Source organism: Odontesthes bonariensis, chromosome 4, assembly GCF_027942865.1.
Source record: "Odontesthes bonariensis isolate fOdoBon6 chromosome 4, fOdoBon6.hap1, whole genome shotgun sequence".
Taxonomy (NCBI): Eukaryota; Metazoa; Chordata; class Actinopteri; order Atheriniformes; family Atherinopsidae; genus Odontesthes; species Odontesthes bonariensis.
The window spans coordinates 6,775,851-6,801,271 of NC_134509.1; the positions used below are offsets into that span (position 1 = coordinate 6,775,851).

General features: G+C 43.2%; 1 protein-coding gene across 12 annotated transcripts in view; it reads left to right on the forward strand.

Moving 5' to 3' along the window:
- The window catches only part of nfixa (nuclear factor I/Xa), a 113,144-nt gene that overhangs the window by 80,572 nt on the left and 7,151 nt on the right, over nucleotides 1–25,421 (forward strand). For 4 of the 12 annotated variants that reach the window (XM_075462663.1, XM_075462665.1, XM_075462672.1 and 1 more), the window contains 10 exons: nucleotides 8,697–8,759; nucleotides 9,048–9,122; nucleotides 9,395–9,518; nucleotides 11,010–11,045; nucleotides 11,412–11,539; nucleotides 12,303–12,377; nucleotides 16,173–16,301; nucleotides 19,234–19,403; nucleotides 21,022–21,169; nucleotides 24,042–24,130. In XM_075462663.1, the coding sequence (XP_075318778.1) occupies nucleotides 8,697–8,759; nucleotides 9,048–9,122; nucleotides 9,395–9,518; nucleotides 11,010–11,045; nucleotides 11,412–11,539; nucleotides 12,303–12,377; nucleotides 16,173–16,301; nucleotides 19,234–19,403; nucleotides 21,022–21,169; nucleotides 24,042–24,130 (1,037 nt within the window). The remainder of the gene's footprint in view (nucleotides 1–8,696; nucleotides 8,760–9,047; nucleotides 9,123–9,394; nucleotides 9,519–11,009; nucleotides 11,046–11,411; nucleotides 11,540–12,302; nucleotides 12,378–16,172; nucleotides 16,302–19,233; nucleotides 19,404–21,021; nucleotides 21,170–24,041; nucleotides 24,131–25,421) is intronic. The other 8 variants (XM_075462667.1, XM_075462670.1, XM_075462664.1 and 5 more) reach the window with 8 other exon arrangements.

The following is a 25,421-nucleotide window of genomic DNA, read 5'->3' on the forward strand; positions in this document are numbered from 1 at the left end:
CCAAATGATTTTCTTTTCTCCCTTTGGAGACTCTTAAGTTTCTTGACATCTTAGAATCTTCCCACATTACTTGCTTGTATACAGTTAGATGGTGAAATGAAACATTTTTAACATAATTGCATGAATGTGGATGGTTTCTCATTTAGATTACTGTAAACTTACTAAAAACGCACTCAAACGCCCCGTCAGTTGTTTAACCTTCTCCAGCATCGTGTCATCATCGCACCACTCAGTTATCTTGTCACTTGTAGTAATGATGTTATCATTTCCGACCTAAAACTTTTCATTTTACTCAGGCAAAGATAATTCTTTGTCTTATTATTGTCTTATTATTTACTTAATCTGCAGTCTTTTTTGCTTACTGGGGGTAACAGGCTCATAAGTTTCCAGCACTGGCAATGGCAAGCTTAGTACAAAACATTGTTTCAAATGCTCTGCTTTAAGGAAATAAGCCGTGGCATGCGTGTGGATGCTAAATCCATGACTCATTCGCAGCTCAATACGGTAAATTGGTAATGGGTGGCTGTATGGCTGAAAAATGTTTGATGCCTTTATGAATTTGCTTTTTGAGGCAGCAGGAAACTGGAAACTGATGTAATGATGGCGGTGAAGTATCAATCCGGGTTTTTATGCACAACTCAGACACTGATGCCATGTAGGCAGACATCTTGGACTGAAAGGATAGATGGCAATGAGGTCAATCAGAAATAAAAGAAGCAACAAATTTTTATCAAGTTAGTAAAAATCACACTAATAATGGACTATATAAATTCCTAACTAACAAAAGGTCATGGAGAAATTTGACTGTTTAATATCTTTTATTTTACATTTTAATAATATACAATCCACAAAGGACTGATATACCTTGATATGCTCATGATTTCTCCCATTTAATTTTATACGACATTGGTTAGGCTAATTCATTACAATCTGCCCAGCTTTGTACTAGATACTGTCTCCTGAGTACTGAGCCTACAGCCTAACACTTAGTACAACTTACATTTTAGCAACCAGGAAATACACAGGCGACTTTACAAATAAAATAATGTGTCAGGAAACAGTTGGGACCCATTTTTAGGAGGTCTAAACAGCCGATCCCAACTCAGTGACTGAGATTAGAGAGTACTGTATGGTACAGTAACTACTCATAGAGGTTGGAGAGAGGGAGGCAGGACTGGGGAGAATAAATAAGGATGTGGTTAAGCTTGGGCATCCAGCCGGTCAGATATCGCCTGAAACCTTCACTCTATCACCAGCTCCACCCTTTTCCAGCGAGTTCACGCAAGCTCTCCAGCCCTTAACCTGCTCCCCGTTTCTCTGAAGCTTTCTTTCACTTCATTTTCCCATCCTCCATATTGCCATGAAACCTCCTCCCTCCGCACCCCCCCCCCTCCTCTGTCCTCCTCCCCTCCATCTATGTCGTTCTTTCCATCCCTCCCCTAGTCTCTCAGCATCCGTCTCTCCTGGGTCTTCTTGCCGTAGTGCGGGGCTGTTGGCAGCGCGTGGGCGCAGGCGGCACACAGACGGGAGCACAGATGGGCAGCAAGCTGTGCAGGGCAGCCAGGCACACCTGCTCCACACACATCCACACACACACACACACACACACACACACACACACAAAGGCTCACAGAAAAATATACATGCACACACATGCACACACACACATACACACACGCAGAGCCCTACTCTGCCACCTCGCCACACAGCCTGCCTGCCTGGCACAGTGGCAGTTTGAAACAGGGACGCAAACACAAATACACACAGACACACATGTTCATCTACACACACACACATTCATATATACAAATATATATATGTGTATAAATATTTATATATACATATATATATATATATATATATATGTATATATATATATGTGTGTGTACACATGGCTAAGTGGCCTGTAAGACTAAATGTATTATAAGTAGTATAATTCTATTTCCTCTTACTTGCTGCCTCTTATGGCTTTGTAGTAGCGTAGACGTTTTTTATTCTAGTAAATATTCTTAAGGTCAAATTCACTTTTTTATGTATGGATTTATGCTTTTAGGTCAAAAGCATTGCTGCACACACATAAATATATACACATAAGCAATGATGAAGACTGAAGACGGAAAAAAATACCCTCATATGACACAAAAATAGTTAAAAAATAGAACTGAAATGTATAGTTGTTTATAAATATATAAATAAAAGGGGTGGAAAAAATTAAATAACGTCCAATAAAAGAGCTGAGTGCACATCTGTGTGGGATAGCTGTGGGGATTAGGAGGGTTTGGAACATTTTAAGCGCATTAAGGATTAAAAAAAGGTCAGAATGTTTAGCAACATACCGATAAACCTCTTAAGCGAAACCCAATTGGGAGGCTGTACCACGTTATCCTGTGTTTTGGGGAGGAGAGGAGAGGAGAGTGGGAGGAGGACAGGGAGGGGGAGTAGTAGAGTTGACATTTGTTCCAACAAGGAGGGGAATCAACACATTGTGGTGTTGCACACATGCATGCTCAAACACATGGACGCACACTGCTCTGATGTGGCGGCAGAGCGCATTAACTGACTTGTTGGGCTGTATGTTTATGTTGGTAGAGTGTGTGGCTGTACTGCACAGACTCAGAAATAACCACAGTTTATGAATCTGTCAGACAGATTTGACCTTGTCTTTTATTCTGGTTTTACCCCATGTTTGCAATCACCAGTGCATTCTACACTTGGAAGGATTGATTGGTGCGTTTTCAGTCTGAACTGAGGGCTTCTTTCTTTTTTTGTGGGGGGTTTGTTTTTGAACCTCTGCTGCTTTGCTCTTTGCTTGTAAGACGAGCAACTCTGTGTTACTCCTAACACCTGTTGGTCAGCAACACAATCCAACAGGTCACTTAGCTGAAGCCTAATCCACAATTGATCGATGGACGATGGGTTAGTTGGAATAGTTGGTTCATGGTTTGGATGCTTTGATCGAGGCGACGTGATGTGAGGCGACAGTGCAAACCGTCCCACCACTGTTTACCCCACTGGTACATCAGTTATCTGATACTGGAGATTACAGAAGAAAGAGTTGAGTTGCGAATAAAAAAATAAAAAATAGAGCTGAACTGATAGATGGATTGCGAGAAGGCGGTGCGGGGCACAGAACTGTATGTCAGGGCCATGATGAGTGGGGTTATGTTGATTGTGGTGAGGTCGTGGGATTTGCCCTGGAGCCTGTGGAGAAATTCTGCAATCAGCAACCCATGACAGCCGCCATCATTAAGCTATATTCACAAAAAGCCATTACAGTAATAGAAAGCAGGCACCAAACATATACTCACTCCAAAAAGCTTTTAAATGTCAGCATTTTAACCTGTAAAGCAGTGAAATCATACACATTTTCATGTTTGTTGACACATCTCAAATTCAAAGGACCAATATCAACATATATTATCAGCTGGTTTGGTCTAACAAATCTTACAGAAGTTATTTCCATTTAGTTATCGCACTGGAGGTGGTTCTTACTCCTCACCCTCATGAAATTAGTCTGTGTTTTTCTCTCTGACCATTTATTGAATTGCCCCCCTTCACGTTCATTTGCCTTATTTTCACCGCTGAGTGCTCTCACTCAAAAGCAAGATTTTTCAAGTGACATAAAGGGAGAAATTGAACAAAAAGCTTTTTTGTGCTTTTGAATTGCAATGAGTTGTTATAACTACTTAGTTGTAGTTGAAAGCCGTCATCCTTACTCTAAAGGTCACATCAACCCAATTACCGTAACTCAAACCATGCACCAATCAGAGCCAGCGTAGCTGTGGGACCTTAATGACGGTGAGGAAAGGAGAAAGTGAAGAGACTGATGAGGAGAGTTAAGTTAGTTAAAACAATAAACACCCCGAGAGAAATGCAAAGCCATGACATTTGCTCTGGGGTATGTCCTATTAGTGCATTTATTGAGAAAGTTTTATTCAAGACATAAGCATAGATCAGTCACTTGTAAAAATTTGCTTTGAATTTTGATCCAGTCTCTTCTTTAAGGCTGTATTCAAGTTAGTACTTCATTTTCACACTTGTACTGAAACAAATGTGTATGTGACCCAAAGGAGATTCATTATTTTGAAATTTAGAATGAAATATAGTGCTATCCCCCCCTGTGCCGTTGAGTCTAAAAGTTAATTTCAAGCAGGGGTTGTGTTGCTCACTAAACTGCTTTCATGCTGCTGCAGATAGAAATAACTCGGCACGTCTAGCAACACAAGGTTTAGTTATTTCTCTGGCTCGCCTTAATCATCGTGTTCATCCCTCTGCACATTTACGTTACCAGTCGTTTAACGCATGCGTAATCATTGTGGCATGTCTTCATTAACTTTTCAGTAATGACTATAAATGAAAAATAAGGCCCACTTATTCTTTATCAGGTCAGGAAAAGGAAGTTACAGACTATTTTTGCTGATTGGCACAAGAAGGCTGATTCTAGTTCACCATGCGTTGTCCATCGCAAAGGCAAACTCATTAAAAAAAACACAATAATCTAAGTAATGTGTATAATGGAATAGGGTTGTAGAATGTGTTATAGTCCACTAAATTTTTACTTTCCTGGTTCCAGACACTCCATGGAGTAGGCTGACGATTCTGGCATTGGAAAATGAAAGAACGGTTTCTTAATGCAGAAAAAACAATCCAATCAGCGAACCTACAATTAGCCAATCAGTGCTATGGGCGGGACTAAAGTCAAGTGAATTTACATTGTATGCCACTATGAATATAGTCATTACATTAACATTAGTACGTTTTCTGTCGGGTTCCTCAGCTCAGGTTTTTGATTTATGTAAAACAAACTCTGGTTCATTTGTTATAGTATGTGTGGTTCATTTTGACTGGCGTGTAAACTCAGTGACACCCTGATGCGCCCCAAACAGCCGAAACAAAGAAGCTGGGAGAAGTAGGTCTTCGTCTGCTGTCATACAGGTTTTGCTGCGATTCATTTTTAGTTTAAAACAAACTCATCACGTGATTTTATGGTAGAAAATATGCGATTTTAGCGTGATTTCGAAAGCTAATTTTCTTATATCTGTGATGACTTGTCTGGGAAACTTAATGCCCTTCCCCTTCCATTATAAGTGGAGATGATGGCACACTGATTGTGTCATGGGTTGACAATATTGTCTGATTTCAGTATTAAATTTGTAGATGTATAGTTATAATAATATAATATATAATCCCCAAATGCCCCTAAATACATACTCTCTACCCCTGCCTGAAACCATTAGCTTTTGAAAGCACCACAACTAAATGTCAGTTGTTTTTCTTGTGCAAGACTGCACTCAGCCACTTATTGTTCAAATGTTGATACAGAGCTCATGAATGACTATCAAAAAAACGAGCACAGCTTGTTTCTTGTGTACATCACCAGGTCACGCTTTGGATTTATCTGTGTGCGTTGTTTTGGTTTTTTCTTTAATTCACTGGTTTGAAGGGGCCGCAGAGTTGGCTGAAAGATTTGAGGTTAGAAATGGAAATGCTGGTGGTGGACGCAGCGGGGCGTCTGAGGGGGGTGGGGGGGGCTGCAGGACTCTGATTGGGGTCGCTGAAGGGAGTGCTTTAGGGGGCTGCTGTAAGAAGATAAGGGGCTGGATGTGTGGTTGGGAGGCTAGGCGGGGGGAGGAATGGGGGCTTGTGACTGCTGTTGTAGCCTGCAGCTTGCAGAGCAGTGATAACCAGCAACCAGACCTCTGTCTTACCTCCCTCTCACCCTGTCCTCCTCACTTCTCCATAGCTGCATGATGCACTGCTGAACTCAACAGTGGCACAGACTTCCAGCGAGTGATGCAGTGACATGTTGTAAGCACATTGTTAGTTGGTTGAAGTGCCTGAGCTGACGGACACCAGCGTCACATTTTTTTAAAGCTTCGGTGTCCAACTAGGTTTTCTTACTTTACAGTAAAAGGTGCATATTACTTCAACTTTTTCTCTGAAAAAAAATGAAAAAACAAGAAGAACAAAAGAAAAGATCATGGGTATCACGGTATCTTTCTGTCTCGTAGTTTGAAAATCTGTGTCGTCTAGACCAGGGGTCCCCAACCACCGGGTCGCGGACCGGTACCGGTCCGCGAGACATTCCAAACCGGGCCGTGAGATTTGTGGGGGGGGGGGGGGGGGGGGGGGGGATTTTTTTTTTTTTTTTTTTTTTTAAAAAGACATGGAAATCGGGAATTCTTTCATTTCACTCGCTAGATTCTATACTTGGAAACTGCATAGATTGCATTATAGGAGGCCGATTGTGCACGTTTATTTTTTTCAATGATGACTGTCTGTCTGTCATCATATCCTAATTTGTAAAAGCATCTGCTAAATGTAATGTCTGTTGAACGTAAAGTACAAAAAAAAAAAAAAAAAGTATCTCCCCCCCCCCCCCCCCCCGACCGGGCCGCGGGAACAAATTGCAGAACCAAACCGGTCCTTGGTGCTGAAAAGGTTGGGGACCCCTGGTCTAGACCTGTCACGACCTGCTTTTATCTGTTTGACAGTCTCGTGTGTCATGAACTTCAGCTTTCACACCTTTGCCGCAGTAGAATATGTCGAGGTCCTGACAGGCGAACAGTGGATTATTTAGGAAGCTCAGAATTCTCCAGGCAAATTGAGATGGGATACGAGTCAAACGTTGTCAATGGCATGATATTCGATGACATGGTTCAGTATCGTAAGAAAGTCTAAACGTATTAGGTTTGTGAAATTTGGCAGATTTTAGTAGCAAAATTTAGCAGGTGCCAGCAGCAAAATAGGGACCGATCAAAGGTGTGTACAAAAAGTTCCATAGTAAACAACTACTGGTACAATGAAAATAGATTTATGAACACATTAAGAACCTTTCCTCCTTCCCAAAAAGAAAACAAGTCCTTATTTGTGTTCTTCATGTATAAAAGTTCATCTGGAGCCCTGCAGAAGAATAAAATCCTCACTCCATTTTTCCTGAAGCAGCAGTTCTGCTACTGTCTCTGCGATATTACGTTCTCCTGAAGCTTCGTAGCAGCAAGTCATGCTTTGCAACTTACACAAGAGGTTATGAGATATCTCTCAAGCACACTGTAGGTACAGAAAGGATGCTGCATATTTTACTGGAGCATGTGTGATGTGAGAAATATAGTGTTTACAGTAATGTCCCCTGGTGAAATACTACATGATGGTAAAAAGTCCAGTGAAGTGAGTCAGGTTGTTTTCTTAACAGCTTTCATTGGCCATCATATATGTTTACTCTGAATCTGTACCTCAGTGTTTCTCCACGTATGAGTGTGTGTTTGAATGTGTCTGAGTGCGTGTGCGGCGGGGGCCAAAGCCACGTATGTTTGGAGCGAGTGCTGTCAGTTAGCTGGAATGTGGCACTACCGCCAATGCTAAGATGGCTGCCAAGCTCTAAGATGGCTGCCAGAATTACACCCAGTCAGTGAGAGACACAGAGAAGCGAGAGATTCGGCAAGAGAAGTTCTTTTTCATTTCTGAGCTCTTTCCTTCCTTCATTCTTGCTGTTGTCTGTCTCGCCGCTCTCTCTGTGGATAAGCAGTGCGTCGTAGGCAGCGAGACAGGTCTGTTATTGTTTCTGCTCAGTAATCTGTGGCTTAGTGTGGCTGCAAGGCAAGTGCTGCTGGCAGGAATCTGTGTGCTCTGTCATCACCTACAGCCTGCAGATAAACACCTCTCCTGGCTAGCTTGCTAGCTAGCTACAGCTAGCATGGCCTCAATTGACAGCCAATAGCATTAGTCTCCCACACCTCGCCACTCCAGGAAATGGAGATCAGGCTCATTCACCAACTTATTGTTGTTGACAAGAAGAGCGAGGGAGTGTATACAGCTCCCCATCCCGTGCTACATATTCTTAAATAGATCTATAGACACGTGATATTTATCCAAATGCACCCTCGTCAGCATAAGCCAACTATTTTCTGGACTCTGGATGCAGCAAAACCTCATTCTGCAACCTCCTCATTCAGCCCGTTGTGCCCTAATTGTACACCTGTATTGCCAAGATTTGACATGTTTGTGTCTACTTTGTGACAAAAGCCCAGGTCCTTTCATAGATCAGTCATAACAGTCGTGCAAATTTTTCAAGTTTTTCTCTGTAATACTTATAACCCAAGAGGAATAGCTTTGCTCCTTCGGCACAACCATGCTGCCGTGGTCAGCCTTTTCACTTGATCTGTGTGTGCGAGGATGTGCTAATGCCAGGATTACAACACGTATTACAGTATGAAACGAAAATCCTCGGAGAAACAGATTGAGAGAGAGCGCACATGTTTGTCTGTGCATGTTGTGTGTGAGGTGTTGTGTTTATGCAGACTAAATCCCTCGTGGCAAGAAAATATTAAATAGGATTAGGGTGAGGGATATGATTGCGTGGTTAGATACTAAATGTCATAACAGCGCACTGTAAATCATTGCACCTTGATTGTGCCGGGACGAGCCAGGCAGGAGACAACATTCTTAGATACGAGACTGTCACAAAAACGTGTGAATTCACAAAGACATACATTCACAAGACGTGTACAATACCCCAGCACAGATCGCAAGTTGCTCTTCCCTCTCACACCTCAAATATCACAGCCTTGGCATTGTGAGCACATAATTATGATTCATAGAGGCATTGTATATTTATCGGAATGTTTTTCATTTGTTTCTGTAGAATGCAAACCAGATCTTAACTTTTCCTCTTTGTCTGTTCTCTCCTTCCCATGTAGAATCTGGACAATCAGACAGCTCCAGCCAACAGGGAGACACAGACATCAAACCACCACCCAATGGTAGGTACACGCACACACATGCACACTCATGCACACACGTCCTTGTCCAAACTCTCAAATCAGCATATTAGGATTGTTTCCATCACGCTTATCAGTTTTGACATATTCCAGTTATGGATCCAATAAACAAACGCACTCTCACAGATGTCGATCCATAAACAGAGTTCCAGATGGTGGCCTTCTCAAAGGCAGTTAAAAAGAACACCACAAATTTCTGACGTCTCTGTTGTTCTTTCTTTTTCTTTCGTTTATCATTTGAAGTCCTGATCAACTCCATTTTCTACACAGGGCACCTGAGTTTCCAGGACTGCTTCGTCACCTCAGGGGTGTGGAATGTGGCGGAGCTGGTCAGAGTCTCGCAGAGTAAGTGGATTTTAAAAAGAAAGGGAAAAGTTGGGTTTAAATGACAGATTTAGTAAAATTGTAGTATTTTTGTAGTTTTTGGTATATATATATCCCGATTGTAGCTTTTTGAATGAATATATTATAAAGACATATATCGGCTCTCTTTTCATCTGGAAATTGAATGTTTCTGGGATATACATTCGGCATCCTCTCAGTTCATATTTGGAATTTTCCATACCTCCTTTGTCTTACTTTTCTCTCCCTCTTTCTTTTCCCTCTGCCTCTCTCAGCCCCTGTAGCCACAGCATCAGGGCCTAACTTCTCACTGGCCGACCTGGACAGCAGTCCCAGCTACTACAACATTAACCAGGTGGCTTTGGGAAGGCGCTCTCTCACCTCCCCTCCCTCCACCAGGTAAACAATCCTGCCATTGTTTCCACACAGACATCAATGGTATAGGGTGTACAGCGGTGTGTGTTACACATTACAGAGACACAGCTGTTACCGAGAGTAAAATGTCTAGTGAGCGAAACAACCTTGTGAATTTATCAGTTCTGCCTTGGTCACCAAGGGAAAAAAACTGGCAGGTAAAGTATGTGGATCTCACTTTTTGCGCTAGGAGTAATATTTGATATTAGAAGGACCACACTTACTAAGCAGAACATATTAGCATTAGGGTGCAACCAGGAAAAAAAGTGCCAGAGGGAGATACCGGTTCTGCAGGTGACAAACAAGGGGCAAATGTATTAACACAAAGACAGCCTATTCTTTTCAATGCATATCAAAGCGGTCTACGAACAGAAGAGTGTGAGAGTGATCGTTAAGTTTAGAACTGAAAAGAATAATGTTCTTGAACACCAAAGTTGGCAAACATGACTTATAGTTACTTGAACCTACAGCTAGTTCTAGTTATGATATGATTATGCTGAAAACATAATGGATTTAATCCATAATAGGTGTTATCTTTGGCTTGCAGTTGATAATCTGCATTTAGTGTCCGGACTAACTGCAGCGGTGAGGAGGCCACAGCTTTAAGCTGGCATCAGTCGAGTCTTTATTTCCACTTCAGACACACTGAATACAGAGTAATACGGAGTACAGCATTTTCATATCTGATATCCTTGGACCTGGGCTAATCTCCACACCAGCACATTTGTGTTGTTTTCACCTTCACCAAGAGTAGGCTCTGCGAGAGCCCTCCACACATTCCTGACCTGCGCTTATGGTGCGTTCCATTTTAACACAGATGGGTCTGAATTTCTTAGTTCCCCTGAAATCAGATCATTCAACGAGGAAAATCAGAGGAAACCTCACCAGCTCTGACTTCAAAATAAAACATGGCTGAAAAAAGTGGTGATAACTCCTGTAATTAATAGATTTTTTTAGCTCCTCTTACAGTTCTTGTCTTGTTTAGTCCATTCAAATGAATTTGATTTTATAGTTTTTATTATATCTAGGAGTCCCGAGCTGTCTGAGATTTCCACCCTCAAATTACAAAAAACATCCCTCAGCAATCAATACGCCCTGATAACATCTTCTACTGCCTAATCAAATAGACCTCCCCACAAAATGCTCACTGTTCTCAGTGGTCCGTCCTGGCAGCAGTAATACAGCCTTGTCAAGCTTTTTTTCAGCAGTAAATAATGATGCAGTTAGCTGCAAAATGTCTACAGCAAACTTCTCTAAAGGGAAAAAGAATCTATTATCATTTGCCCTTGTTTTCCTGGAAAAAAGGCTGTTCCCAGTCTTTAAACTTCTTACGTAGATGCATATATATATATATACTGTATGTGTTTTTGTTAGCTGCTTTCTTCTTTATGAATGTGTGATGGCTCTCTCTGCTTTTTTCTTTTGTCTTCCTCTTTCTGTCTTCTTACCTCTTCTTGTCATCTGCTGTCACTTTAGGTCTGAGGTGGAGTTGTACGCAAACCTTCCACGGAGGTAGTGACAAACACTTAAAAGATCCAAATGAATGAGAAACATGCGTAGAAGAACACAGACACATGCACACACAGTCTTAATGTGTGGCTGTCTCAGCTGTCTAACTTTTCTCTTTCCTCCTTTTTACATTGATTGTTTTCACACTTCTTGTGCTTTGTCTGTTCAGCTGTAAAATTTCAGAAGTAATATTGATTTTTCTAATGTGCAAAAGTTGAAGCTTGTGTATTTGATCGCCTTTTTAGTTTAAGTGAGGTGTTCCTGAGCCGTACATTTCTTGCTGAGATATATTTTCAAGAACGTCATAACTCATCTGCCCTTCTCTTTCTGCCTTACGTCTCCCCACCAAATATCCTCCCGTGCTCTCAGCTCCAACAAGAGGAAGTCCTTAGACGACAGTGAGCTGGAGAGCCCCACAGATGATGTTTTCTATCCTGGACGTTCGCCTGCTCCCAGCTCTTCCCAGTCCAGTGCGTGGCCCAGTGACATGGATCCAGGTATTGTCCCATCCCAACCCACACCTGTCACCTGCTACGCAAGCATCATTAAACCTTTGCACCCTCTTGTCTGACCCCCACCCATCCACACTCCCCCACTCAGTCAACTGCCTTCCCTTTGGTGATGCACACAGCCCTGAGTACCCCACGAAACCTCCCACTCACCTACTAATCACCTCTCTAAAGACCCTGTGACACAATAATCATTCAGCTTACACAAACAGCAACACGATCACCATGCTTAGGTTGGTTAATTATTAAGATGAACTTGATTGATTTGGGTTAACTGGTAACATTATCAAGCTATAGGAAGCCAAAACACTTAAGCTGTCCAGATGTGGAATGACCTGCCATATTCCCAAGCACGTAGACTTGAAACAGCAGTTTCTTCCTTCATTGCTCAGTGAATTAGAGCCTGTAGACTTTACCCAGTTTATTCTCCCTCCTCTGTGATCTTACCTCATCCATCCTACCATCGGTAACTCCAAGAACCCCCCCACCCACCCACCCGCACCACCCACTCACCCGCACCACCCAATTGCTTCATTTCAAGGGTTCAGATTTCCTCATCCTCACCTTTAAGCCATAATCATGCATAAAGTTAATCTGATGTTGTACACATGATCAATCATTCACTCCCTTGATCATACACAGATTCTCACTCCTAACTCGCTCCCCTTCCCTCCTACTCTCTCTCTCTCTCTCTCTATGTCTCTCACTCTTCCCCTATCTCATTGTTAACAATACCCTTCTTCACTTTCAGTGCAGCACCATTTGGCGAGTGTGCAGGAGAGGAAGATAAAACATGAAAACGATGGCGTGCAGTTTCCTTACCATGGTTAGAACAACATTGATTACACTCACATCTATTTACTATTCATCAGCCTTTATGAAGCAGAGTTGTTCCTCTCTGTGTGTCTGTCTGTGTGCGTGTTTTATGTAATTGTGATACCTATATATATATATATATATATATATATATATTTATATAAATACATATTTCAGATTTACATATTGCTTGTGTTTGAGTTGTATAATGTAGTAAGGACAAGGATAGTCTGCCAGTTATGACACTTTCATAAGTTTCACAATTTTTACAAGCTTTAGTTGTTGATTGGAAATATATTTTGTGTGACGTACAAAGGCAGGACTGTTAAGAATTATCCAGTTGAAGCTTTATTCTGTGTGAAACTTGAGGCCACGTGTAGCTCACCTCACATTCCTGGCTTTATCTCTCATAACTGTGGTACTTTAACTGTTTGATGTCACCTTGCCTCCAGCCGTGTTCACCTGCTGTACCCATTATGGCTTTCACATATACACACAGTGACTTACTCACATTCACACAGGCCCACACACTCATCCGTACACATCTGCACACATGTAAATAGGGGTCTCACACACACACAGCAACTCACAGCCCTCCCACCCCCTGGTCACACGTTGCAACACACATGCTTATCGTACTCCCCACCCCTGCAGGTGTTCAACCCTGCCTCCATCCCTCTGTCGTTCGCTCCCTTCTCTGCCCCGAATCCCTTTTCAAGACGCTTCTGTGGATCAGAGATGATGTAAAACCCGTCCTCCAGCTCCCTAGCTCTCCTCTCAGCTCTCCATCCCTGTCTCCCCTCTGTCTAATTGAAAATGTGTACAACAGCAAGGGCCCTGGGGAGGGAGAAACATGTCACAGCAGTGAGGGTGGAGAGGGGGACCAGAAATTAAGCAAATAAGTGGGAAAAGTGGGCAGTGCAAGAGGGGATAGAGTTAAGAGAGGAAGACTTTGGTGTTCTCAAATGGTGAGAGAGAGAGAGAAGGCTTGATTAGAGTGTGAAGTAGAGGGGCCAAGAGTCTCGGTTAGGTTTTGCCACAGTCTACACTCATTTGAGCCTCAGCGGCTGCTCCACTTAGCTGTAAATGTAATTAAGTGGCTGCTCATCAGAGCCACAACAGAGGCTCCTGCTCACCTTTATGCATCAGAGCTTCCTTCTGTCTCCTTCTGTCTTTGGATTTGTGGTGTAAATCTGATTTTCCTAATAATCCCACCTGCTACTGGCAAATCTCTTCTGGGAATCCTGTTCAGGTGGGGTGTGTAAACAAGCAAGCACACAAACAAACAAACTGAGGGACCCCACAGCCGTGCTTTAGACACCCCCTTATTGCCCCATAATTTCTAACGCTCACACTTATTGACACAGACACAGATGTTAAAGATGCATTTGTACAAATAAATCACATAAACAAAGTCAGACTCAGATGTACACATGATAGATTTCTGCACAAATATCACACAGCCCAGTCAGACACGCACACACATGCACAGCTGAAGCATGGTCCCAGATGGTGTGTCCTTGTATCTGTAGCCTTGGGATCCATGATGATGCTGGAGACAGCTGCTCCACAGGGGCGAGGAGGGGTAGGGGAGGTTAAAGGAGGCAATCGAAACAACCATGATTTCATATTAGCTCCAAATTATTGTGAAATTTTTTCACGAGGAGCCTGAGACTTGTGGTAGCGAAGGCCTCGCTTTGACTTCAGTGTTACATGCCCCTAGAGGGACCCAGCTGGACTCCCAGTAATGGACATATGTGGTTTAAATCGCTGGAGAGAGAATTCCCCAACTTTTCTTTACTTACTTAAAACACCATTCCCCGTCTTTTTCCAAACTATGCGTGTGTGTTGTGTGTTGTGTGTTTGCGTCTGTGTGTTCTTCAGAGGCGCATCTGGTGGCAGGCCTGTTAGTGCAAAGAGACAGAAGGGTCATCATGGGAACGCTTGATTAGTTGCCAGTGAAATTCTAAGGCTTGCCAGAAAAGGAAACAGTGCAGTTTTGGCACACATGCACATGCACACACGCAATCCATATCAGACCACTGAGCAGTCTGGAACATCCTGAAATATCGTCTTTAACATTTCCTCACTGACTGTGATAATGCCATGACTTCCTAAAGATACTGATGTTAATGTTCATCTGCTATGTTTTTCGGCTTTTGATTCTATACTTAAGATTAATTCTATTCTCCAGAAATAGATTTGTACGTGTATTTCACTGTAACCATTATGGTTTGATATACAAAGTTACGTCTGTTCCAAGTTTCTTCCAGTCTTAGTTCTTCCCAGCTTTCCCCTCCAGTGCCTTTCCATCTCTTATTTCCACCTTTCTCCCACCAGTGTGACAGTGTCATAGCAATCACTGCTAACTGCTGGTGTCAGAAGTGGGATTGGGGTTGTTTTCATGCTTGGAATCTCTCTGACAGTACAATACGCCCCCAGACTCCCGCTACAGTTGGGGGGTGAGGGATGTGGGGAGGGTTATATATCTGCTAAAGACATAAATGGTTCACACGAATTCACTCCCACCTGCTTGAGACTTAACTCTTTCACACAGGGAGGGAAGGTTTTACACGCCCCCACACTCCCATAGACTTTCACACGTCTCCAGCTGGAGAACTGAGGAGGAATCGTATTCAATGCCTTGTTTGATGCGGAGGGGCCACAGAAATAGACTTTCAAACAACCGTCCAAAAAAAAGTTTAAGACGAGAACAGTATCACACCATTCACTTGTAAGGAAGATTAGAACAAAACTTATGGGGGGAAGAAAAAATCAGTTAAATGTGGCGGCCTTAACGCTGCGTTCAGATGTGTGTGAGTGTGTGGGCGCAAGAGATAATAACCATATTTAACATCTTATGACATTCCAATTTCATACATGTTGTCAGAGCAATGCAATGATGGAGAAAAAAAAAAGACACTGCTGCATTTTTCACAGGTTCTGCTTTGCTCTTGCTCCCTCACATATTTTCATGTCTCCCATATTCTTCTCGCCTCTCTCCCTCTGTCGCCTCTCTCTGTCAGTCTGCTTGTCTTTCGCACTCAGCATCTGCCGTGTCCATACTGTACAGTGTGTGCTATTTCTGAATGAAGCTGTCCTCTCGCGCAGCCAGCTTGTGAGCTTCGCTGAAGCCAGACCACAACTAGTTGGCTGTAGCTGAATGGTGGCCATGCTCACACACAGAGAAACCCTTAAGTTGGCACCTGAAAGAGAGCGAGAGAGAGAAACAGAAAGAGATGAGAGAGAAAATCATACAGTGGCACAGTGGAGATTATTATAGCTACAGATGTTTTTTGGCAACAAAACAAAGACCATATTCAGTTTGGATTTAGCTCTTTTTTTTTCCCCCTTTTTTTTCCTTTGAAGACAAACTCTATGGTTATTGAATATCCTCCTGCCCATAATGAAGGAAGTTGGGAATCCTACAGTTTCTCTCATTCCTACAACAATGAATTGTCATCCCTTGATTGGCTGTCATGACTTTGGTCCTTTGAACGTCTTTATGTTGTACGATTGATCATTTGCAGAGTCCTCCGATTGACTCATTGATACAAACAGTTGCCATCTGCCAAAGAAGTACATGGAACAACGCACTGCCATCAGCCGATGAGAAAATTAAACAGTTTGATAAAAAAAAAATCATGATAATTCAGGTCCCCTTCAATGAAAAAATCAAGTGGATTTTTTTTAAAGGGCAACATTTTGTTGATTAAAACCACCTCTCTTTTCCTCCCTTTTACCCCCATTTTTTTCTTTTTTTTTTTTTTGTTGATCCCATTTTATTTTTATTTTTTTTCGTCAGGACTGTCCTCGCCTGGTTCACTTAAGAAGCCGGGGAAGTTTGATTTCAACGCCCTGACTTCCCAGACGAGGTCCCCCCGCATGGCGTTCACACACCACCCGCTGCCCGTGCTGGCAGGAGTGAGACCAGGTGAGAGCCCTGCCACCAATCCAACTCCACCCCCACCCCTTTAATTATCTGAAAAAGAGAGAGAAGGAAAGGGAGTGTTAAACTTGATCCCAGATTGCCATATTTACGGCCCAGAAATCCTCAAAGACAAACAAGCAAACCAAATACCTCAGTCGTGTGCCTGAAAATGGAAATCCTTTACGTACTTGCTGAGAAAGCTTAGGAAAACTTTCCAGTCCTACAGTTGCAACTGCTGAGAGGCAATATGCCTGCAGAGTTTCACCTGCTCAGTGTTACTGCTGTCATCATGGCTTGGCATAAATTCCTCTCTCTCTCTTTCAGCTTGTCTCCATCCATCCATTTTTACCACCATCTTTGTGCCTGTGTTATTAATATTATCATTGCATGGGACCAGTGCTGCATCCATGCCTTTGTGACTGATTTTACCTCACATCTTACTGCTTTATGCGTTTGTCATGATGTTATGATCTTGCCTGGATGTGGAAGCTCAACATATGGAGCAATCAGACACACTGAAATGGAAATATAGACATTATTTCTTATGTAGGTAAGGACAAGACAACAAGAACTTGTTAAGACAGTAAGTGTTTACAGTCAACCAGGGAGTATTTCTGTGTCCTTTTTACACACCTGTGTTGTCATTTTTCTCTTTGAAAGATGCATTTGGTAGGTTTTTTTTCCCTTTTTTTTAAAGAGCAAATACTCTCTGAAAAAAAGAAGCAGGAGGAATCAAAAAATGATGAATACAATATTTGATCCCATATGGTTGCAGAGATATACACTTGTGGTGAATAAAATCTTCGGTATTTCCACATTTTTGCTTCAGTAGATTCACGAAGGGCAAGCTGTCCTCCTAAGACCTTTTCGGTCTGATAGGATAACCAATGTGGTTTCTCTGTCTCCAGTAAAAGAATTCCCAACGTCTCCAGGATCTCTAGTTTGCCAACAAGTCCCTGTAGATTGGTCTCACTTTTCAAAGAAACAAGTCCTTTCTCCGTCTCTCCCTCTCATTCCATTTGTCTCTCAGAGGGTTGGATTGGTCCACAGCCAAACCAGACCTGCCATGCAAAGGTCGTTTGGACTCATTGCCCAGCATGTTGAGATGTATTGAATTTTACTTGCAGGGCTCCCCAATGTATCGTTAGAACATGTGGTCTTGTCTGGATTTTGCACAATTAAGCTATGTTTCTCATCTGCGCAGAACAGCGTCGGATGTTCTCAAGAATCAAAAACATCTAATTGAATTTTAAGGGTGAACTGCCTTCCTGTTTTGTGTGGACGGTGTCAGGGACTATCTCAGCTTTCTTTGTTCCCCCAGCTAGCCTCAGACACTCTCCAAATTGTGTGTGTGAACTATGAGCCAGGAGGTTTTCATGTAATAGATAGGGTGTCATGAGACAGCATGCAGAGGTTGTGTCTTAGTGCATTTGTGCACATACACAAGGATAAACACTTGCGTGCATGTGTAAATTTACACTCTTGCGGAGGACTCACTGTGCAAAAATGGCTGCCATCCAAATGAGATGTCCCTCCGAGGCCTTGGTTCCTTAAAGAGGCGGAGGAATGATGGAATGGGGGGGAAGGAGAGAGGTATGAAAAGAGAGACTGGGGTTGACTTAAATGGGGGAGAACCAGTTAACTTGGCTTCGCTGCGTACTTCTGGATGAGTTGAAGATGTTAGCTGTTGTTGTAGGGTCTACATAGTGAGGGTGTTCTACACTCGCACAGAGAGCTGCCAGAATAACTGTTGCCTGGTTAAACTCGTTTACATAGTTGGCCTTTGTGGCAGCAATCTCACACACACATTAATATACTTTAAAAAAAAAAACTAAAAACACACACATGAGAGCTTCAGAAACACTCAAAATTCACCTGCACACAAAAGTACAGAGACAAACCAGCCCAGGGCACCAGTTACACAAAACACAGGGAAGTACTCACTTTGTGGGTACAATATACACGAGAGATAGTAGGTGACAGACATAATCACAGATGCTTGTTCGCCAGGCTCCCCTCACCTAGCAGCTTGCCTCTTTAGTTTGGTGAGCCAAATTGCCAAAGCCATAGAATCACCACAGACAAGACAGACAGCGCAGCCTGTTGTCTGTATATGTGTGTGTGTGTGTGTGTGTGTGTGCGTGTGTGTGTGTGTGTGTGTGTGTGCGTGTGCGGTTGGCTGGCTGGCTGACTAATGTCTCTGGGAGGTGTTCTGTGGTCAGCTGGGAGCAGAGGGGAGATTGTCTCTAAAACTTTAAACTGCACGGCAGAACCACACAGTAAGAATATGCTCCTGATTGATTACACATCACCGACAAGCAATAAAACAAACGTGAAAAAATCTAGAGTGTGTATGTGGGGCTTTGTCATACCCAAGCGGCTCATTTATGTGTGGGTGATAGAGAGAGAAATGAAGATGAAGCAGAAGGCAGAAAATACTGTAGCACACTTGCGAGTATGTGGCTGTGAAAACCGTGAGTGCATGTTTATCGATGCCAGGCTCACCAGAAGTTCGGTGAAATCTAGTGGGCTGGTTTTATAAAATGAATGAGACCAGATGTTGCCCAGTAGACAGGGATAATGCCAGTCATTTATAAGCAGGAACAGCTTCAGTCAGTCAATAACAAGAGGATGTCACAGCTATCTTTTTTTGTTAGCACCATAATAGACCTTAATGACAACCTGGTTGTAACCTGCCAGCTGTCTTGGTGCCTAAATGAAACATATGCATGTCTTAAATACTGTGACAGGTGTGCATGTTGCTGAATGTTATGTAGGCAGTTATGTAAGTCCATCAGCTCTGTGTTGTATTTGAGGAGAAATATGAAAGGATGAACTGAACCTCATTGTATTTTTTACACTTATGGTCTCCTCTCCTCACATCTCTTCCTCCTCCCCTTTCCATTCCTGTTTCCTGTGACCTTTTTGCTCTCAGGGAGTCCCCGTGCCTCAGCCTCAGCCCTGCACTTCCCTTCCTCCTCTATCATCCAGCAGTCCAGCCCATACTTCACCCATCCTACCATACGCTACCATCACCACCAGGATCCGCTTAAGGAGTTTGTGCAGTTTGTGTGCACCGATGGCACCGGACAGCCCAGCGCACAGGTAAGTGATCTGTGGGTTATTCAAAGGGGGGAGGGGTGACTGTAGGATACTCTGTTTAAGAACATGTGGAATGAAAGACAGAAACAGAAAAAAATTGAACTCTACATCATTTCATATCTTATCATTGACAGAGCAAGGTCATGTGAGCCAAAACCTGCCCATGGAGGAATTTTATAAGCAGGGAAGGTTGTAGAGTCAATGCGTCAAACGAAAAAGGAAACCAGATGTGCTTCAACAGGAAAAGCATTAATACATAGAAAATAAACTCAGCTGGAGAAAATTATAGGGGAGGAAGTCAAACTACTCATCACAGGTTCAACATATTACATAATGCTGTTCCTCCTACATTTGGGCTGTGGGAGATCTTGCTTGTCACTTGTGCAAAGAGATGTAGAAAATGGCTGGTCTGAGAAAAACTGGCAATTGGCATTGGATCTAGGTGGTTGAGAGTTTGCACACGCATTGAGATTTGAGCTGTTTGTACAATTAGGTATCCTTGGAATGAACGCCAAGCAGATATCTAAGACTGCAGGTGCACTCCAGTAACAATTCCTCACTGACCCCCTGCCTTTTTTTGGTGATGTTCTCATACTCCCAACAGCAGTGTTCTCTCTGGAGGCATGTACAGCTTTACAGTCTGCTCAGTAATCTGCGATAAATTCTTTGCTTAAAACACGGAGGGGGTTCAAGTAATATAAATGGAACTCAGCAACCAAAAATATTTATCTCTACGTTAGAGTTACCCACTGGGACAAGTTCTCTACTGCGCTGGGAACTGAAGAATATATCTCCTGTGACAGATGAAGTGTGCACTTGTGAATTAGCAGGACACTAAATGCCAAAGCTGATCGGAGAGGAAAGTGTTTGTGGGACACGGTCAAGCCTCTTTGGGGTGCCAGGGGTCTACATCAGACAAACGTTAGTTAAGGCGGACACCACTTTGAGAGCCCCAAGTATCAAAACTCAGGATACAGCTGACTGTTAGCTGGCCTTTGAGGGATGTTTGTGAGCGTTTTAATGCACATTTACCAAAGTGCAGAGAAGTACTGTAAACCTCTACTGTAAACTTGGCCTTTTGAATCCACTTATATCAAGCCCTGTCTTCATGTGCTGTTATCCTTTGTTCTCATCACTTAACACACTGAACAGACTATCATTTTTTTTTTAATTTCTCACACACTTCCACAAGGCAAACAGACATCATTTGCACATCGCTGGTTTTTGCTTTTGATTTTCAAACTCTCACGTTGCACTGTTAACTTCTCTTAACAACCCTTCATTGTCCTACATGGACACCATTTTTCTTTTTCCCATTTGTGTGACAATGTTCAACACTTTTTTACTTCTTGTTTGCTTTTCTTTCTAACTACTTTAGAGTAGTGTATTTTGTTTCATATTAAAAAAAAGAAAAAAGAAGAAGGGAGTCACCCTGTATGAAAGTGTGCATGCTTGTCTTAGTTTGACGTGTGTGTATTCTGCTGGTTTGTACCTATACTTCAGTCTCTTTACCTTAAAAAAAGACTCCGTCTGTGTGACATTTTGCGTGTGAGTGGCTCCCTGTACAGTGTATAATCTCGGGGTGTGTCCCGCTCACCCTGTCTGTATGGTCCATCTGCAGCCTAATGGAGGTGGCCAGAGCAAAATGCCGGGCTCCTTCCTGCTGCCCCCGCCACCCCCGGTGGCGCGCCCTGTGCCCCTCCCCATGTCCGACTCTAAAACCATCAGCACGCCCACTGACGGCGGACTCAGCTCACCCGCATCTCCGTGTAAGTCACCCCCCACTCCCACTCCCCTCCACAAACCCGCATTAATGCCCCAGTTGCCCCAAAGACTTTTCATAAAGGCCAGTCCGAGACCATAATGGCAGAAAGTTTATCCTTCATACATCCTACGACTGCATCGATTCTACAGATGAAGCCATCATAGAAGTCCCAGTATTTCTGTGCAGTGCTGCCGCACTGGGTTTTTCTTATTTGATCCCAGGTCTGGGGCATCTATTATGGCTTCTGCTGTGGTTTTTTTCAGTAAGGTTCACTGTAGGTTTTCATTATGGTTCAATCTGCTCAGTCAAACACTCAGCAGCCCCAGGAGCTTCACTCCTGTTCCATCCATCACCTTTTGGACTGTGCAGAGCTGTACTGCACCAGCAACGAGCAATACTGCCAAAGCAGAAGCCACGCCTTTGCCAAACCAGAGATCCTTTTTCAAGTTCCTCTGCAGCCCCTTTCAGACATGAGAAATATGCCACATTTACGCCTTTATCGATTCATCAAAGCAACAGCACTCAATCACTGACACATGGCCCACATACACTCATCAATGACGCAGAAAGACACATTATTTGTCCTTCTTGCCAGATTGTGCGATACATTAAGTGATATATGACAGCAGCTGCGAGTTTTTATACAACAACATCTCATGTTGCCATAAAAATTCATAGTAGCATTTCAAAGTGCACCGGGAATGTGTAAAACATACGAGCATACGTCTGATTGGCTTATCACTCATAAGGGATTAGTTGCACAGTGTTTTTTGTCAGCACAAGAAAATGTTTCATTTCACCAGGGGACACTATCTTCACTGCCGTCTCTGTGGTGTCCGCCGTGTGTGTGAGAGGAAAAGCTGCAGCTGCACTCAGCTGTTTTTTTCCATCTATTTGGCTCAAACACTTAGGTGCTGCACCAAATAATGGTAAGGAAAAGTTCCAGGCAGCAAAGTTTGCACGGCCCTGTTATTTATCTACTCAATCACGCAATTTGTCAAATTAAGACCCAGTGCTGCTGTGCGTACCTGTCAGTTAATGTGACGGCAGCAGTTCAGACGAGTGTCATGTTGTCAGTGACAGCTGCAAATTGTGAGGTTTGACTCAGTAAAATTGCGTACGTTGCCATCAGATTCCTGAGAAGCAGTGCGTGTCTGAAAGGGGCTTGTATCTCTTGCTCTTGCTTTCTCTCATCTCTGAAGTTCAGTCTTCTTTCCTCTCTCCATGTCTTTGCAAACCACCTCCACCTCTGTCCTCCACCCTTCCTCTCACAAAGTCATTTTTTTCTCTCTCTGGTGTTGGATTTCCTGCTAGCACCACAAGAGGCAGTGCAATTTTATCTTCTTTCTTTTTGGATGTGTTTTGTAGTTTGCGAGAGCAGAGCGCAGCTCGTCTCCTCTGTCGCTGTAAGCCTTTGATCAACGCAGACTTTGCATGTCTGTCTGACAGCGGCAACACAATCTCCTCCCGTCTCTCATTTCTTTCTTTTGCTTTCCTCTTTTCTTTATTTTATATATGCTCATGCCCTCCTTTCTTTGTTTCCTTTTCCTTTATTTGCCCCCTTTTTTTTCTTTTTGAAGGAACAACATTAGGGCAGTTGGCGTGGACTCCAAAAAAAAAAAAAAAGACATGATGCCCCACTTTACCAACGCAATCCCCTTGCCACTTTCACACAAATCTCACAACAATTAAAAATTGAGAACAACAAAAAAAAACATGTATAACAAGAACAACGTATGTCTGTAAACATGAATTATAGAATCCAATCAAACATGTCTAATTAGTGCTATACTGGGGGAGCGGGAGAGAGGAGTGTGATCAGAGAGCGGTGAGGCTTTGGTTGGTTCCACCCACACAGGTGCGGTCCAAGAGTCGGGTCATGGGAGAGGCACACCCAGAGGGGGCACTGGACGGAGCAACCGGGGCTCCTTCTCCTTCTAACTTTTTTTCCCCTTCCTTTCCTCTCAACTTTTCCTCCTCCCCCTCCTTCCTACTCTCTCAGATTAACATGTCGTTCCTATTTATTTATATTGACGTCCAGTGTATAAATAAATATGGGACATTCCATATTTTTTTCTCATCCCGGTGAATGTTCTCACTGTATTTTTTTTATTTTTTATCTTCCTCTCTAATTTTGTCTCTGATTATAAAAAATCTTAACAGTCATGGAACACACACACACACACACACGCACACACACATGCATATTGTACACTCACTCATGCATCAGTCTCCAGCCCTGTCACTGTTACCCCTACACATCCCCATCCCCTCAACTCACTCAGTTCATGCACAGCGAAAGTTCTGCTCAGCAGTCATGTTGGAGTCCAGTGAGCACAACTGCCCTAACTTTGATCCTGTGGCATCACTGAGCGATGCCACTTTGTAGGAGAGACGCTCCCCTTAAACTATTAACTGTATGGAGCGTCGGTTACCACAGGTGATGAATACAGTTCATCCTGAGGTCAACCTATATACCAACAGTCGACAGTGAATCCTTGAGGATTTTCTGTCATTTCTTTGGCTCGTTATTGAGGCCAGGGGCTGCTGAGGAGCATCTGTGGTCAACAGAGCAGCCATATCTGAGGGCGAGACCTTCTCCACGCTAGCACTAATCATTTTCATGCCCTTTCTTAACAGCAGAGTAATTGGTATGGTTAAAGAAAAGAAAATCATACCTGCCAATGATAAGAAAAAGAAAAATCTCCCCTGTGACCAATAGGGAATCAGTATCACTGACCCTTAATGTCTTTTTCCAAGTATTGCGATACATCAAAAATATAAATAAAATGATGAGGGCATCAAATTCTACTACAGGCTGGGTGTGTATATGTATGTGTAAAAGCATGTACACACTTGTATCTCTCTGTTTATAGCATACTCCACGCCAGGCTCCACAGCTCCCAACCGGTTTGTCGGCATCGGAACACGGGACAACTTTCTGAATATCCCCCAGCAGACTCAGGTACCCTGCCAGCCTCCCTCATTTACTTAACATCCACATATCCACCTCTCCCTCCTCCTCCTCCTCCTCCTTCTCCTGTTGTGTCTTTTTCTTCCTTTTCACTCATCACCCACTGCAAGCCTAACGCTGCACATTGCTGTTCATGGATGAGACTTGCCAAAGCGTCTGGGTTTACATGAACAAGCATGCCGTTCAGATCGAAGGCCACAATACAGAAGCAACACTCACAATGACTCTGCTTTGGGAACAATCAATGATCCAACCCATAACCACTGTGATAAGTAGTGATCAGCTCTATGAATACTTTGTGTAGACATCCAAAAGTGTGACCCATTTACCTGCAGTGGTTTACTGAAGTCAGGACTTCAGTATTTTGTTAGAAGAATCCCAAACTTCTCCTGGAGTATTTTGTGTCTTCATCAGCGGCGGAAGATTGTTGGGATTGTAGATGTATTCATGTTTAAACTCTGTAACTTCTGAAAGTGATTCTGTCTCATTTGATCATTGAGATATGGTTTATTAACTGTTTGAAGACTTTATCAACTGAAGCAGAGTGGTGCCCAGGTATCAAGGCCTTTAGTTTCAGTATTGGTTTACAGTGTCTATATTACTGTAGATTCCCCACAGTGAATGTTAGCTGTGCCAGTTAGTTTCAGCTCCAGCAGTGTTGATTTATAACTGCAAGGCCCCACAGTGTGTATTAGTGCAGCGTGTGAGGCCGGGAGTGCAGTACATTGTGGTTTCAGCTTTGGCTGTGCTCTGCCACTGGGCTGCAGTGTCTTGGGCCTCCTCCATCACCAACACAACTTTTCTCATTAGGGGCTAACCGCACCTGCCTGCAGCCAACTCAGCCCTCCTGCCCTCCCCACACATGGAAACAATCTGCATTCCTCCTCGGCACAGCTCCGTTCAGCTGCCCCCTCCTCTCACACCCTCAAGTGCATCAGCAGCCCAGGCTCCTACTCTCCTCCTGCTGCTCCCCGAGCTCCACACCTGCACCACTCTCCCACAGATGCAGCTCTGGCACCGAGGGGACATCCAAACACAATCCAAATGCGTGTTAGCGCTTTTACAACAACTTGCATCTGCTCAGAACGCCTATTTTCTCCCGCTGTTGGTTAGCAGAATTATTTAAAAAAAATGTGCACTTTGGACATTTCTGCCAGATTATTTATTTTATTTAATTAAGCGCAGAGAGAACTTGGGCATCGGTACCAACAGCTCTCAGTTAGCTGAGCCTAGTGGGTCAGTGACAGCCTCAGCCAGAGTGAGGAACAGAGGTCTCTGCCTG